The 16481-nt window shown below is 43.5% G+C and overlaps 2 protein-coding genes across 7 annotated transcripts in view; one reads left to right on the forward strand and one right to left on the reverse strand.

Annotated features, from left to right (window-relative positions):
* Positions 1-1098: 1098 nt before the first annotated feature.
* Positions 1099-10919, reverse strand: NDUFB8 (NADH:ubiquinone oxidoreductase subunit B8). 2 transcript variants are annotated; one of them, XM_049646499.1, is made up of 5 exons: positions 10778-10919; positions 5780-5906; positions 4168-4267; positions 3578-3733; positions 1099-1281 (listed from the first exon to the last, which is right to left on the reverse strand). In XM_049646499.1, the coding sequence occupies exons 1-5, from the start codon at positions 10902-10904 to the stop codon at positions 1189-1191; spliced, it is 603 nt and encodes a 200-aa protein (XP_049502456.1). In that variant the 5' UTR covers positions 10905-10919; the 3' UTR covers positions 1099-1188. The 2 variants fall into 2 exon arrangements, with proteins under 2 accessions (XP_049502456.1, XP_049502458.1); XM_049646501.1 differs by lacking the exon at positions 10778-10919 and adding an exon at positions 6163-6281.
* Positions 10920-10955: 36 nt separating this feature from the next.
* HIF1AN (hypoxia inducible factor 1 subunit alpha inhibitor) overlaps positions 10956-16481 on the forward strand; it is a 77050-nt gene continuing 71524 nt past the window's right edge. For all 5 annotated transcript variants that reach the window (XM_049646492.1, XM_049646493.1, XM_049646489.1 and 2 more), the window contains exons 1-3: positions 10956-11157; positions 11438-11688; positions 15183-15331. In XM_049646492.1, the coding sequence (XP_049502449.1) occupies positions 10981-11157; positions 11438-11688; positions 15183-15331 (577 nt within the window). In that variant the 5' untranslated portion in view covers positions 10956-10980. The remainder of the gene's footprint in view (positions 11158-11437; positions 11689-15182; positions 15332-16481) is intronic.

Consider the following 16481-nt stretch of genomic DNA (forward strand, 5'->3'; position numbering starts at 1 on the left):
GCTCAGAGCCTGGCACCTGCTTTGAATGTAGTCTCCCTCTCTCTGCTCCTCCCCTGCTTCTGCTCTCTCTCAAAAATAAACATTTTAAAAAAATTATTAAAAACAAATCCCTCTTTCACTTCCTGGACAACCACTAAAGGTCTGGTAACTTGGGTGGATTTGCTTTCATAGGTCATATTGAAAGTGTGCTTTTTTTTTTTTTTTTCCTATGGGACAGGTTTTCAGGCAGTGTAATTTTAAGAAAACGTCTCCAAAGGGACAAAAAGAAAATGAGTTGTTTCACTTAACAGATGCATCGAGATAGACCCTCAAAAACCATAGCAAAAGCCATGCATAGGTTCAGAATAACTCACTGAACTACCCTCTAATTCATAAATGTAGGATTCACAAGTTGCTTTGGAACAAGGAATACTTGTGTGTACTCTTACAACAGAAATGACATTAGAGACAGTCACAGCCTCAGGTGAGTTCAAAAACACCTATTTATCCTATAACATACTTGAAACATGTTAAAGTGTACTTTTTAGGGGCGCCTGGGTGGCTCAGTCAGTTATGCGTCCGACTCTTGGTTTTGACTCAGGTCATGATCTCATGGCTTCGTGGGTTTGAGCTGCTAGCACAGAGCCTGCTTGGGATTCTCTCTCTCCCTCTCTAGCTGCCCTTCCCCCACTCATGCTGTCTCTGTCTCTCTCAAAATAAATAAATAGGCTTAAAAAAAATTTTTTTAAGTGCACTTTTTCAAAAAAAAAAACAAAAACCAAAAACAAAAACCCTAACCGTTATAAAAAGGTTTCTTATGGAAAATATATCTTGTTCCAACTTGGGAAGTCAGGAACATATCTTCCTTTTTCTTCAACCCTGTAAATGGGAAAAGAAGCTACCCTTACCACCTACTGCACAACTGAAACCCTCAAATACCTTCACAGCCCCAGCAAAATTAACAAAGTACCATTTTCTTGTGCTTAACTCCCCCTACCCTCCCATCTTTCTAATCTCAGAGTGGGTAGGGGGTGGGAACAGATAGCAGGCAGAAAAAAAGGAAAGGAAAAGGATGAGGTCCTCACGGCAGTGGCTATTCCTGGGGAAATGAGGCACAGATACCACAGCACTACGTTTTATTAGGGATTTCATTAAGGTTAAATCTCTAGAAATGAGGAAGTCAGGGGACACAAAGCCGATGAAGCCGTCTCAGATCTCATAATGAACCACCGGCTCAGGCTCTTTGGTGGGATCGCCGCCTCTTTCCAGGTACAGATTGTTATAAGGATACTGCTTTGGCCCCTGAGGAAAAAACACAGGTCAGCAAGATAGCATACATCCAGCCAATACCTGGCTACACCCCACTCTGAGTTAACAATCACACATGGTAAATGGGTATGAGGTGGCCTCTGGTCGGACCCAGCTGGGCTAGAACAGCAGGAACACTGCTCCTCTTCCCTACTCAGCCCAAGGCAGACAGAAAGCCTAGATTGTAAAAGAGGTGGTGCCTACACTGTGTGTGTGTGTGTGTGTGTGTGTGTGTGTGTGTGTGTGAGAGAGAGAGAGAGAGAGAGAGAGAGAGAGAGAGAGTGAGAGTGTGTCGGGGGAGAGAGGGAGAGAGAGGGAGACAGAGAGAGAGAAAGAAAAGGAAGGAGGGAGGAAGGGAGAGCGCTTTCTAAATGAGATGATGCATCCATCCATCCCACTCTCTCCTGGGGTCGAGACAGACTCAATCTCCTTTAAGTCACTCAGCCTCTAATGGTTCCACCACTAAAGTGGCCTAGCAAATGAGGCGTGCAGGAGCAGCGGTGGGGGAAAGCACAGAGGAGACACGGCTGGGACGTGCTTTAGGGGCTGCTGGCTTTACCAACAAACAGCTGTCAGGGAACACAGCTCAAGGGGAGGAGGAAAGGGTGATGTGCTTACAGAACTGAAAAATGGAAGAGCCACACTGTGTTTCTTGCTCTCCTGAAGAGAAGTTAGTGCTCACACCAGCCCTACGTACACTCTCCAGCCTGGAGCCCCTGGGGCTTGGTAGGAAGGCTCGTGTCAGTGCACACAGACACGCCAGCTACCATCAGGACATCGATGATCTCTGCAGAGGTAGCACCGAGCAGCCAACTGCAAACACGACAGTCTTCCTGCTTTCAGTTCCTTCCCGGACAATCTACCCTGTAGACTACTCCCAGATCAATCATCCTAAAGTCCTAGCCTTCATTAGATTATGTCATTTTTCTGTTCAAAAACCCAACACAGTTCGGTGCTGACTAGAGGAAGTCCAGGTCATCACTGGGTCCCCAACCCCTAGCCCAATCTGTACGTGGAACATAGTAGGGTCTTCATAAATATTTGTTGAATTAATGTCTTACTATGCCACTAGTCTTACTATTAATGCCATTGATGTCTTACTATGCCACGAAGCCCAAATCCCTAGCCATGCAATAAAAGCATCCCAACCTAACTGATCAGCTCACCTCACGATATTTTTTTAACATGGCAATTTCCATACCTAATTTCTGAAATCATCAGAATAACCTGAGAACTTGTTAAATATTGATTTTAGAACCCCACCATGGAGCTACTGAATTAGGCTCTCCAGGAATCTGAATTTTTAGCAGCTCTCTAGGTAACCAATACAGCTGGTTATTCTAGGAATATTTTATATGCCTATTCCATTCCAACTAACTCACTCTCCTCTTCATTCTATTTTGTCCTGCCCCAAATGTTCTCTCCGACTTCTCCCCACCATCCAAAGACTATACATATTTTTAGTATTTAGCACCATCCTTCTTTTTAACAGCATCTCACACGTCTTAACACACACATTCACTATTTACATATATACACTAAAACTGCCAAATTCCTATATCTCTGTTCAAATGTTGCTCACCATTTGCTTATCCAAATTAAACTCCCATAAAGCTAGACAGCATATTTTCTGTGTCCTTTACACTCTCCAAAATAAAATGGTCCATGCTTGTAGTAAATATTTAATTGCTTCCAGTACCCTAAGGGAACTGCCCTTCATGCCTCCAGCAGAGGATAGGTTTCAGCTCTGGATTCCTTGACTCTACCTTGAAAGATCACTTGCTAAAACATAATTAGTGAGTACAGCCCCCAAATGGCAACTCTAGAAGACGAGTTGAGAGGCGCCTGGGTGGCTCAGTCAATTGAGTGTCTGACTCTTGGTTTTGGCTCAGGTCATGATCTCATGGTTTGTGAGATTGAGCCCTGCGTCGGTTGGGCAGCACAGAGCCTGCTTGGGATTCCCTCCGTCCTCTCTCTCTATTCCTCCCTCAATATAAATAAGTAAATTTATTTGTTGCTCTCTCAAAATTAGCATTTATAAAAGACGAGTTGACTTCCACATTCTCCTTCCTCGCCTAGTCCTAAACCGTTTCTTCTCTCTTAGGCTGATCCAAGATGTGTGCATGGAGCAGTGCTCTGACTCTGGTGCCAGGCCAATGCGTCAGGCCCTCCACAGGCCTTACCAGGAAGACAGGCTTGGTCTTGGCTGGATCCCTACTCTACAGACTTCACTCCCTCAGGAAACAGGGCTAAGCAAATGTGCCTACGGGGACACTTCTCAGATACTCACCACAGGCTGGTAGGTGGGGTAAGTCTCCCCAACCCAAAACATGAACAGCATGAAGGCCACGAAGCCGAAGAGGTGCTTACACATGAGATTCCAGGAAACAGGTGTAGGGGATGTGTCCACACGGTTCCTGATATACATGTCAAGGTCCCAGTGCATCTGAGGCAGAAAAGCAGATAAATACCACATACTGCTCTTCCTGCAAATGGCAGGCGGTCTGCAAAAGGGTGATCAGAGCCTGATATAAAGTTCAATAAAAGCATTCTATTGCCTCAGGACAATACTCTGAGAATCAAGTGTGAGCTACTCTAGCATATAGGACTAGGTGCTGGCTTAGCTCTAGGTTCTGCTGACTAAAGACAGCTCAATCATGGAAGTTCACAATTTTCAAAGTACATAGTTCTGATTATTTCCAGAAGTCCCATTCCATGTACCACGCATGGAACCTCAGATCTCAGATCACTGGACCTTGCTTCCTTGGGCAGAAAGCCTTAATGTTATTTAGACAGCAAAGTGCCATTTAGATAAAGAAAGAATCCTCAGGAAGATTTAGGGAGAAGGAAGGAAGGTCAAATGGGATATGGATTTCTCACCGGCTCACCCCAGTTCAACCTCAGGTCTTGGTGGTCCCAGTCATACCATGGATCCCTCTCCTGCTGTGAGCGGTCAGGGAGCTTTGGGTAGTCCCCATATCTGGAGAGACAGAAAAACTTCTGGAAGGGGCTCTGAGCAGCCTCACTCAGAAAACTCAAAGTCCCCTCATGTTAGAGATAAGAACCCAAGTGACAGAAAAAATTGCTTCACCTAAGGACAGAGGAAACCACTTTCAAATCAGTATCTCAATTTATAGTCACTAAGCACAGAACTAACCACAAAAGTCCAAAGTGTAAGTAAAACTTCATGTCAAACTCTGGTTTTTATTTTACCTTTTTAAAGTTTATTTATTTGAGAGTGCACAAGTGAAGGAGAGGCAGAGAGAGAGAGAGAGTGAGAGAGAGAGAGAGAGAGAATATCCCAAGCCAAATTCCCCCTCCTCCCCCATCCCAGTGTGGGCTCGAACCCACAAACCATGAGATCATGATCTGAGCAGAAACCAAGAGTCAGACTCAACGACTGAGCCACCCAGACGCCCCTAGGTCAAATTCTGCAACATTATAACATATATGCTTGTTCCCCTCTTTCAAAAACAACAAAAAGTCATGCAATGTTATAATATCAGAGCTGGAAGGGAATTTAGCAATCAATCACTCTGATTCCCTCATTAGACAGAAAATAAAACTGTAGTTTAGTCTGAACCCAAGGTCACCCAGCTAATTGGAATACAAACAAAAGGGGTTCAGATTAGAAAAGCTTTCTCTTCATGGCAACTGTGCTCCCAACCACCAAGTTAGCATGCATCTCCATGTCTCAAACACCTCATGGGATTTCCTGCTAAGCTGGGTTTTCCCCCAACAAATCCAGTTTCAGCTTATACAGACTGCTACCAATGCTACTCTTGTCCACAACAAAATAAGAGGCATAGGAAATGATGACAACTAGTCATGTGTCACAGAAAATGATTGGAAAACAAGAAGAAGAATAGGAGCTGCTAAAACCACTATTGAAAGAGCGATGCTAGGAAAGAAAATGAGGGTGATGGTAATCGCTCCAGATAATTAACCATGGGGATGTTATTTAAAGGGGGGGGGGATGGATTGGCTTAGGGGAGTTGGCTGCTTAATCCGCTTGACAGTGACTACAATTTCCACAGCCCTAATAGCAAAGGTATTTTTTTACAAGAAAGATATACACACGAATATAGAGTACTCCATCTACAAATACGGCTCTCAAGACAGGAGTCCAGCTCCAGCCTGATCACGTGTCTGCATGACAGCACCTGAGCCCAGCAGATGCTCAATCTAAATGAAACCTTGCGCTCTGGATGAAGCCAAGGAAAGTTCCTGCTATTCAGGGGTCCTCGAGGGAGCTATTAAAATCCCGGCTTCCTCATTTGAGGAAACAGCCTGAGCCAAGGAGAAAATTGAAGTCCTCTAGGCTGCAGCTGCTCACCCATCACCTCCCACCTCCCTCCACCGAGAAAAGCACCCACACCACTGACTCTGAGGGATCACGAGAAGGTTCAGGGAAAATGGTCAGAGTGGAGCCACGCAATGGAGCTGGCCATCTCCCATCACTACCCGGCTGCCAGCAGACTCTGCATCTCACCCCATGCCATCATCAGGGTACGGTTGGTAGTCTTCTACTCGCATATTATACTTCTTGGCGGCGGCGGCCCGTTCTTCTGGGGTCTTGGGATAGGGCCCCGGGAGCATGTCCTTGGTAATGTGCGAAGCTGGAGAGCAGAAAGGGGCGGGTCAGAAAAGACCTGGTCCCTCCTGCCGCCCCGAAGGCTTCAAGGTGCGGAGGCTGTGGCGGCCCGGGCTTCAAAGGACCAGGTGAGACTTGACTCCTTTCTCTGTGGATATACCTCCGCCCCCTCGCCGGACACGGCCACTGCAGTATCCGCGATACCCACCCCCCCCAACCCTCGACACACCAAACCTCAGGCATCCCCTTCCCACATTGAGGCCTCGCCCGTTTTGGCGAACCTGTCCGTGCTCCCAGCGGCACCACGGTCCGGGCTGCCCTTTGCAGCCATCGGACTCCCAGGACCCGCGCCCTGGCCGCCGCCATCTTCACCTTCCTCCAGTTTCACTCTGCACATGCGCAAAGGCTTTGTCACGGCAGCTGAGCCGGGTCAAACGCGACGAGGGAAGCCTGCAGTGAAGGAAAGTCTTAAGGGTTCAACAAGGGCGGGGCTTAAACTGTGTTGGGAAGCCACAGGGAAGATGACCGAATGGATAGAGACAGAAAGCTAGAAGGAGAGAAAATGAATTAAGTCACTACTTTGATATTTCATATTATTGTGTCCCTTTCTCCGTCAGGGGACTCAGACGCTTACAAGGATAATGGGGACTCAACCCGAGCATCTCATGTGAACAGCTAACCTACCCGCCCCGCCCCCCCAGGAGTAGTACCCGGGAGATGAGTCCGCCTTAACTTGTTCTCTGCTTGCCCTTTTCCTCTCCTTCACTGACACGTCCTCCTTTCATCCCCAAAAGTGATTATTCCTCAAATTCAGCCCTTGGTCTTCCTTGTTCTTGTTCTGTTCTGCAAATTGTTCGATCTTCACGTACAGGCATGGTGCAACACACAAATCGGCCCCAAATTCGCTCCTCAGTTTTACTTCGTGTTTACACTTGAATGTCCCAGTCACCTCAATCCAACAAATGTAAAACGAATCCTAGCACCAGAAACAGCTCTTCCCAGACTGGCTAAAACCTCAGATCGGCTAGGACTTGTATTAAATAGATTTCAAGCAGGACGGACCACAGTTACAAACACTCGCTTAACAGAAGAATGGGGGATATTATCATGTTTGCATGTGAATATGTTTTCACTTTCACATAAGTGGGATTTGCATAATTAACGCAATATAAATGTGCACATATCTCCAGCAACTTCTGGTATGATCACTGTTTTGGAGCAGAATCCATTATTATAGACATTCTCAAATATATATTACAGCAATAAAAATTATATGAACTATTTGACATATAAAATTGGGGGAGGACTACTTCATAGCAACTTGCCCTCTTGTAAATGAGCATCTCTAGTTGATGTTCAAAATAATTGTACAATTCCTGCATTCATTCAAAGCAAGCCCTGATCTAATTGGGTCCAGAAACAGAGCTGTTCTGATTTATTTAATTATTTTTATCATGATATAATTCATATAACATAAAAGTCATCCCTTTGAAGTGTACAATAGGGGCGACTGGCTGGCTCAGTCGGTTAAGTGTCTGACTTTGGCTCAGGTCATGACCTCATGACACCCTGCGTCGGGCTCTGTGCTGACAGCTCAGAGCCTGGAGCCTGCTTCGGATTCTGTGTCTCCCTCTCTCTCTGCCCCTCCCCTGCTCACACTCTGTCTCTCAATAATAAATGAATGTTAAAAAAATTGTTTTAAAGTGTAACAATAAAGTGATTTTTGGTATATTTACAAAGTTGAGCAATCATCAGCACTAATTCTAAATCATTTTCATTACCCCCAAGAGAAACCCTGTCCCTGATAGTGTATTCCCCCACCCTCTGGCAACACTAATCTGCTGTCTGTCTGGATGGATTTGCCTATTCTGTACATTTCATATAAATGGTATCATGCAATATGTAACCTTTTGTGTCTGACTTACTTCCCATAGCATAATGTTTTCAAGGTTTGTCCATGTTGTAGCATGTGTCAGTTCTCCATTCCTTTTTATGGCCAAATAACATATGGATACACAACCTTTTGTTTATACAGTGGTCAGTTGATAAACATTGGGGTTATTTTCACTTTGAGATTATTGTGAATTATGCTGCTGTGAACATTCCTGTACAAGTTTTTGTGTGGATGTATGTTTTCAATTCTCTTTGCTATATACCTAGCAGTAGAATGGCTGGATTAAAAAAGAAAAAAAGAATTTCTGGATCATAGGATAACTCTATGTTTAGCTTTCTGCAGAACTGCAAAACTCTTTTTCAAAGAAGCTGTACCACTTTACATTCCCACTAGCAGCATGTAAGGGTTTCAATTTTTCCACATTCTCACCAACATTTGTTACTGTCTTTTTTATTATAGCCATTCTAGTGGCCAGGAATGGTATTTCATTGTGGTTTTGATTTGCATTCCCCTGATGACTACAGATATTGAGCACCTTTTCATGTGCTTATTGGCCATAGTATATCTTTGGAGAAGTGTCTATTCAAGTCTTTCATCCATTTCTTAATTGGGTTGACTTTTTATTGCTAAGTTGTAAGAATTCTCTACGAATTCTAGAGACAAGTCACTTATCAGCTATATGATTTGTAAATATTTTCTCCCATTCTATGCATTGTCTTTCTACTTTCTTGATGGTGTCCTTTCAGACCTTTTTTTTTTTTTTTTTTATCCTGGAAGGTGTTGGAATTTGTCAAAAGCTTTCTCTGTCTATTGAGATGAACATGTGATTTTTTTTTCTTCTATTAATACGGTTAATTTTCAGATGTTGAACCAACATTGCATCCCTGGAATAAATCCTACTTGGTCATGGTATTTAATCCTTTTTGATATAATGCTGGATTTGGCTTCCTAGTGTTTTGTTGGGGATTTTTGCATCTATATTCATAAGGGATATTGGTCTATAGTTCTTTCTTCTTGTGATATCTTTGCCTCATTTAGGTATCAGGATAATACTTTCCTCATAGTTGGGGAGTGTTCCCCTATTTTTTGGAAGAGTTTGTGAAAGAGTAGTGTTAATACTTTTTAAAATGTTTGGTAGGATTTATCAGTGAATCCATTTAGTCCTGGGCTTTTCTTTGTGGAATGTTTTTTTATTCCTATTTTAATCTCTTTACTTGTTGTAAGTCTATTCAGATTTTCTATTTCTTCTTAAATCAGTTATGATAGTATGTGCCTTTCTATGAATTTGTCTATTTCACGTAGGTTGTCTAATTTTTTGGCATACAATTGTATATAGTATTCCCTTGCACTCCTTTTAATTCTTGTGAAGTCAGTAGTAATGACCCTTCTTTCATTCTTGATTTTAGTAATTTGAATCTTCTTATTCTAATTTATTTTTAATTCCCAAGTTTACATATTTAATATACTCTTGTAAAAATACAAATATGCAGATAAAACTAGGGTCTTGGTTGGCACCCACAACCCCAAACCCTCCACAGAGGTAACCCCATTATCAGTTTGGTGTAGCATAGTTACATGCAGCATAATTACATAGTTAAGCTAGTGTATTAGTTTTTTATTGCTGCATAACAAATTACCATAAATTTAGTAGCAGCCCTAAACAACACCAATTAATTATGTCACATTTTCTATGAGTCAGAAGTCCAGACACAGTTTAGCTGGGTCTCAGCTCAGGGTCTCACCAAGTTGAACTTAAGGTATTTGTGGGGGCTGTTGTCCTCATCTGAAGCTCTGTGTTTTTTTCCAAGCTCAGTGGTTGTTGGCAGGATTCAGTTCCTTACAGTTGCAGGACTAAGGTCCCTGCCGTCTTGCTGGCTGTCAACCAGGAGACTTTTTCAGCTTCTAGAGCCTACCTGCCATTCTCTGCCACAAGGAGTTTACTCCTTCAAATCCAACAGGAGAGAACTTCTTTGGCTTCAAATCTTTCCAGTTTCTGTCACTGCCCTCTAGACCCAGATTGGAAGAGTTCGAGTTATTGGGTCAGGCCCACCCAGGGTCAATCTCCTTTTTGATGAACTCACAGTGAACTGATTAGGAACCTTAATTACATTTTTGCTATATAACATAACCTCATTGAAGGAATGATACCCTACCATATTCATAAGATCTGCTCTTATAAAAGTTATAGGGCACGTACACGATGGGATAGAAATCTTTGGATCCATCTTAGAATTTGGCCTCCCAGAACTGGCCGTAAAAACTGTCTAAATAAGCAATAAAAGTCATTGAGAAGGCCTTTTATAACCAATACAAATTGTTGGAAAATGTGAGACGCTCATGGTTGGCCATTAGTAATAATCTTGGTTCCGTGGCAGAAACATCTTTCAATGGGGCACCTGGGTGGCTCAGCTAGTTAAGCGTTCAACTCGATTTTAGCTCAGGTCATGATATCACTGTTGTGAGATTGAGCCCCACATCAGGCTCCACATTGTAAGTGCAGAACCTGCTTGGGATTCTCTCTCTACCTCTCTCTCTGCCTCTCCCCTGTTCTCTCTTTTTCTCTCTTAAAAATAAATAAATGGGCACCTGGGTGGCTCAGTCAGTTAAGTGTCCAGCTCTTGGTTTTGGCTCAGGTCATGATCTCATGGTTCATGAGTTCGAGCCCTGCATGAGGCTCTTTGCTGTCAGCACAGAGCCCGCTTCAGATCCTCTGTCCCCCTTCCTCTCTGCCCCTCCCCTGCTTGGGCTGTCTTTCAACTTGCCATATATCTTTTGTTTAGGCCTTCAGAGCAAACTTTGCCCAACATCTATCAATCTGCCTTTCCCTTCTGACTTCCTTAGGTCAAGGGTTGGCTTCTCTCCCCATCCATGACTGTAAAGTTTAAAGCGCCATTAAATTGGCCTCCTTCTCTGCTTCTTGTGTAGACTTGGGCACACTGAAGCAGAAATAATATTTTGTGGATTGAGTAACCAGGTGATCACCCCTATTCAGTAGGTCTAACCTCTGGGCCCCAAGTCTTCAGGGGCGGAGCTTAGTGTGTAGAGCTGTAGGTCACCATTAGGAGGAGCTCTCCCCAGGCCCCGGTTCCGCTTCCTTTGTGTCTCCGGACCGCTCTCTCTCGAAGTCATCTCTATGGTTTCCGTTGTAGTTTATCCGGAATAGGCGGAGCTTCCGGTTCCGGTGGGGCAGTCTGTAGCGAAGGAGATGGCGGCGACGGCAGCGGAGGCCGTGGCCTCGGGCTCTGGAGAACCCCGGGAAGAAGCTGAAGCCCCCGGCCCAGCCTGGGATGAGTCCCAACTGCGCAATTATAGCTTCCCGACCCGGCCCATCCCGCGTCTGAGTCAGAGCGACCCCCGGGCGGAGGAACTTATCGAGAATGAGGTAGGGGGCGGGGCCCCGCCCGAAGGGGGAGGGGGAGGGGACCAGGTTGAGAAGAGAGGTCAAAGGTGAATGGTGATGGATGTGGGGGACTGGCTGGGCTGTCGCCTAGGACCTAGGGGAAGATGGAGAGGGAGGCGAGGAGACATGGGCCTTAAGGGGTTCGCGCTTGTTCACAGTAGAAATTATTTTGAAGTGGGAAAGTTTTGGAGTCATGAGACAACAATGCACCAAATCCTTGGGATGACTTCATTTGTTTTTTTCACTTGGTTTTTCCACTTAGGAGCCTGTGGTGCTGACAGACACAAATCTTGTGTACCCTGCTCTGAAATGGGACCTTGAATATCTGCAGGAGAACATTGGCAACGGAGACTTCTCTGTGTACAGTGCCAGCACCCACAAGTTTTTGTACTACGATGAGAAGAAGATGGCTAATTTCCAGAACTTTAAACCCAAGTCCAACAGGGAGGAAATGAAATTTCATGAGTTTGTTGAGAAACTGCAGGATATACAGCAGCAAGGAGGGGAAGAGAGGTAAGTTCCCAGATCATGATTTCCCACTGAATCTGGGGCATCCATTTTCCTTTCTTGTAGCTGCTTGAGCATATAGAGGAGTTGGACGAGTTCTCTAGCTTGAGAGATGAGAGAATTTATTAGATTTGAATTGGAACTCTGAAGTTCTTCGTCGTCTTTACAAAGTGGGAGAGTTGCCTGGAAGGGTCAGATAGGTGAACAAAGCGAGTGAAATTGTTTAGATGAAAACTAAAGTTTTCAAAGCGAGTGAAATTGTTTAGATGAAAACTAAAGTTTTCATTTCAACTAAAGTTGAATGCATATGCCCTGTTCATAGTGAGAAGTCATTACTTGACTCTTGTTTCTATTTGGGAGTGCAGTTTCAGGGTTTGCCAGAAACTCTCATTTTTCAAGAAAAGCCAGAAATCAAGATTTTTATTTAAATGTTTGGTTTTTTTTTTTTTACTTTTAAATGTGGGCAACTAATTCACATTTTTGGTTTTTGTATATGTTTTTATGTTAAATTTTTTTTATTAAGTTTATTTTTGGAGAGAGAGAAAGAGCGTGTGTGCACTCATGCTAGGGATGGGCAGAGAGAGAGTGAGAGAATCCCAAGCAGGCTCCGTGCTGTCAGTGCAGAGCCCAGCTCGGGGCTCAAATGCAGGAACCGTGAGATAATGACCTGAGCCAAAACCAAGAGTCTGGTGCTTATAACTGACTGAGCCACCTAGGTGCCCCTAATTCAAATTATTAAAAATGCTGCAGGTCCGGGGGGGGGGGGGTTGGGACAAGCAAAAACAACTCAATTGGATTTAGCCCTGAGATTGCCAGTTTGTATTCTGTGTCGTAAAATATTGGGCTGGCTGGGGACTGTTGAAACTGGAACGTTTTATAGATTTTCATGATTCTGGGGTGAAGGATACCAGGATCCACTAGATTAGGGAAGATCAGATTCAATGGGGGAGGGGTTGATACAGATTTTCATATTGTACCAGAGATAGCAAACACAAGACACACACAGAAGTGACACTTTCTCCTCTTATTCTAATATACGAAGACAGTCTCTGAGGTAGGTCCCAGACAGAATTCAGTTCCATGCTATAACATTGTTTCTAGGAATTGTCACTGAGTATGTCATGGTGAATGATCATCTCTGTCGCACACTTGGTATCCAGCTCTGGGTTTCTCTTTAGTCTCCTGCCTCAATTCTTTTCCTGACTCTTTGTTAGCAGCATATGGCTGAGTGAATGGATTCAAAATGTCTTTTTTTTTTTTTTTTTTTTTTTTGGCTTCCTGATACTTTGCAGTTATCTTAATGATAGAACTTTAACCAAAAAGAGTTTCCAAGATCTCAACCATGATTGATCTGTTCTTTATGTCTTACAAAGGCTGCTGTAGCTGAATCATCTTGTACATTAGTTTCTTCAGATTTAACATAGCGTGTACGTGTGTGTGCATACATCCACACATACCCCAACGTTTGGAGAGAGGGCGTTTAAGTGGTGCTGGAGTGTAATTCCACTAAATGAACATTTGTACTGGAAGGAGCTTGAAATTAGACACATGTGCACACATGCTGGGGAGGGACAGAGAGAGAGTGAGAATCCCAAGCAGGCTCCGTGCTCTCAGTGCAGAGCCCAGCGCGGGGCTCATACGCAGGAACCGTGAGATCGTGACCTGAGCCGAAACCAAGAGTCAGGTGCTTATAACCGACTGAGCCACCTAGGTGCCCCTAATTCAAAATTTTAAAATTAGACACTTTAAGTTTCTTACTTCCCTTAGGGGGAGCAGTTTGCCTAAGTATAAGCTATGAGTGTAGTCTGTACTTTATGGGTGATTCAAGGAAAATTTCTTTCTTTGTGCAAGTTCTGCCATACCAGCTGACTTTATCACCAATCAACTCCATTGTGTAATTGTACGGGTCGTTAAGGTTCTAGGAATTCTGAGATTCCTCTTTGAGCTCTTTTGACCAATTACTGTTCAGCTATAATAGGAATTGCTTGGATTCACATTTGGTGAGTGTTCTGCCTCTTTCAAAGTTACTTGGCAAAATTTTTATATGAATATATATTTTATAATCTCTGGAGAGAGTCTGAAGGTTACATTCGAGTCTTGAGGGTTCCTTGTCCCCCAAAAGATCGCTAGTGTTTACAACTTGTCAAGATTTCTAGTTAATATTGTCTTAAACATTCTGGTTCTAGGCACTGAGAAACCTTTGAGCTTTTTTTTTTTTTTAAGTTCATTTATTTATTTTGAGAGACAGAGACGGGGCGGGGTGGGGGGCGCAGTGAGAGAGGAGGAGTGAGAATCCTAAGCAGCACAGAGCCCGACATGTAGCTCATGTCCTGAGCCAAAACCGAGTTGGATGCTTAATCCACTGAGCCACCCAGGCACCCAATATGCCTTTTGAAGTAATGGTCTCAGGACTAGGATGGGGCTTTTGCATTTTGTCTTCATGTTTGCCCCTTTATTAATATTTCTTGTGGGGCTTGATCAAGTGTGTCTGGGTTTTCGTATCCCTTAAGTAACTTCTGATCTTCTACGGTGTATTAGGAGCCCTGGGTCTGCAGAAAACCTGATGAGGCCTTCAGCTGTAGAAGGCTACTACAGAGAGGTGGCTCAGTTAGTTAAGATAAACTAGGGTTCAAGCCAGAGTCAATGACTTGAAACAGCAAAGGTTTATTTAGCTTTATAACAACAATAGTCATGCTGCATTTCTATCCACACTTCATGTCGAGGTTCTGCTCTTACGTCTTTTTTTTCATTTTGGGACCCAGATTGCCCCAGCAGCTACTATCTGAAACCTTGTAGTTGTTTAGCAGAGAGAAAGGGATGTGGTGGTAGTGTATGCTCGTTCTTCAGATTACAGTTTGGAAGCAACACAAGTCATTTTTGCGGACATTTAGTTGGTCAGAGTAAGTTAAATAAGCAAGCTTGGCTTCAAGAGGGGTACAGAAGAATTAACTCTCCCACAGGGAGGGAACTAGCTCTTGGTGAACAGTAATACGATTTACCATAATGGCCATCGAGGGCCAAAGAGGATGTCTCAGGCCCAGAGAGTCTGTGGAACAAGGCTGATTAATCATTCTAGACTCTATGAGTAGGCCTTGAGGAATCTATGCAATTCTGTGTGTATGTGCATTTTTATGGAAACCTTCCTTAGATTCTTAGATTTATGCTGTGACCCACCAAGGGTTAAGAATCACTTCTTAAGGGCTCCTGGCTGGCTCAGTTGGTAGAGTACGCAACTCTTGTGAATTCAAGCCTCACATTGGGCATAGAGCTTATTTAAAAAAAAAGAATCACTTCTTTGAAATGTAAGTTTGGTGTTGAACAGAGCTCAGAAAAGGATAGGCAAGGATTCAGTTTTCAGAGAATCTGTCTTGGTTAAGATTTGCATGACTGCAGCTGTTCTGTGGGAGGTGCAGGTGTGGATTTGGATTTCCAGGTGTGGAGAGGCCATGCCAAGGGACTGTGTACGTGCACTAATGGGATCTTCTTCTTGGGGAACATAGGTTGTATCTGCAGCAAACGCTCAATGACACCGTGGGCAGGAAGATTGTCATGGACTTCTTGGGTTTTAACTGGAACTGGATTAATAAACAACAGGGAAAGCGTGGTTGGGGACAGCTGACATCCAACCTGCTGCTCATTGGCATGGAAGGTAAGAAATCTTTCAGAAAGCAGCATAGCTTAGAGTCATACAAACCTGATTTCAAGGCCTGTCTTCACCAGTCATTTGCTTTATGACTTTGAACGAGTCACTTAACTTTCTTAAACTTCAGCCTTCTTATCTGTAAAAGGAACATGATAATATTTTATGAATAACTCTAAAGATTCAATGAGATGATGTATGTTAAGCAAGTAAGCTTGTTTCATGCACTGGAAAAAGAAAATGAGTTCTTTTCCCTTCCTCAGTTGCTTCATGAGTGTGTACATTCAGATATTAGGGATCTTCCTGAAAAGGTTGCTGTTCTCTATTTGATCTGTCTATATTCAGAAGATTTTTATCCCAGTAGAAGAGGCAAGCTTATTTTTTCAATATAAATTGAACCTTATCTTTTGAATGTTAATATATTTATGGAATTAAATTCAAAAGGCATAAACAGGTGTGTAATGATAAATTTCTATTCCACTCCTGTTTCTCAGCCTCTTGTGTCGCTCCCTGGAGACATCTGCATGTTATTAGTTGCTTGTGTATCCTGCTAGTGGATTTTATGCATACACAAGCAAATATGTGAATACGTTCTTTTATTTTCTTACTCATTTGAATAAAAGGAGAAGCCTTTGAACTCTAGTCAGAAGATGGAGAGCTGCTTACTGGCTGGGGTCGTTGTCTCATTCTTATTTTTATTTCTGGCACTAGCTGAAGGCCACGCCCATAGTAGGTATTTAGTAAATGGTGAATAATTTGTATTGAACAAGGAAGTAATTATTTGTTGTCCTTCACCACTGGGCTCTGAAGTCTCTTCTCCTCCTTTGATTGTCCTTTCTTCAGTTTTGGATTCTTTGCTGCCAGTGTTAATAAAGATTTCTAGCATTGCAGCTTATGGATTGTATCCTTAACCTGCCCCTTTGAAAGCAACTCTTGACTGACCTGGCAGGAGCCAGTTGTAGTTTACTTAACTAGGAGTTTTGCTGCTGCCTTCTTGTCCTTTGGTAGAGTGCACAGAAGCGGATCCCTCAGGTAGAGATGAGAGAGCAAATCTTTGACGATGCACATGAACTCTCAGCATGTCAGAGGGCGACTGTCTTGGCCCACCCAGGCTGACCTGGGGAGTGTTTTCTAACCTTCATGCTCTGCAGAGGGCCCC

The sequence above is a fragment of the Panthera uncia genome, chromosome D2, assembly GCF_023721935.1.
Source record: "Panthera uncia isolate 11264 chromosome D2, Puncia_PCG_1.0, whole genome shotgun sequence".
Lineage (NCBI taxonomy): Eukaryota > Metazoa > Chordata > Mammalia > Carnivora > Felidae > Panthera > Panthera uncia.

Bases quoted from the DNA above. Each gene is read 5' to 3' on its own strand.
- NDUFB8 (XM_049646499.1), bottom strand. From the start codon at position 10,904: ATGACTTCGAGAGAGAGCGGTCCGGAGACACAAAGGAAGCGGAACCGG. The intron at 5,907-10,777 runs GTTAGACCTACT...TCTGCTCTCCAG, and splicing joins TGAAGACTTGGGGCCCAGAG to CTTCGCACATTACCAAGGAC. The intron at 3,734-4,167 runs GTGAGAAATCCA...TTTCTGCCTCAG, and splicing joins GGTTGAACTGGGGTGAGCCG to ATGCACTGGGACCTTGACAT.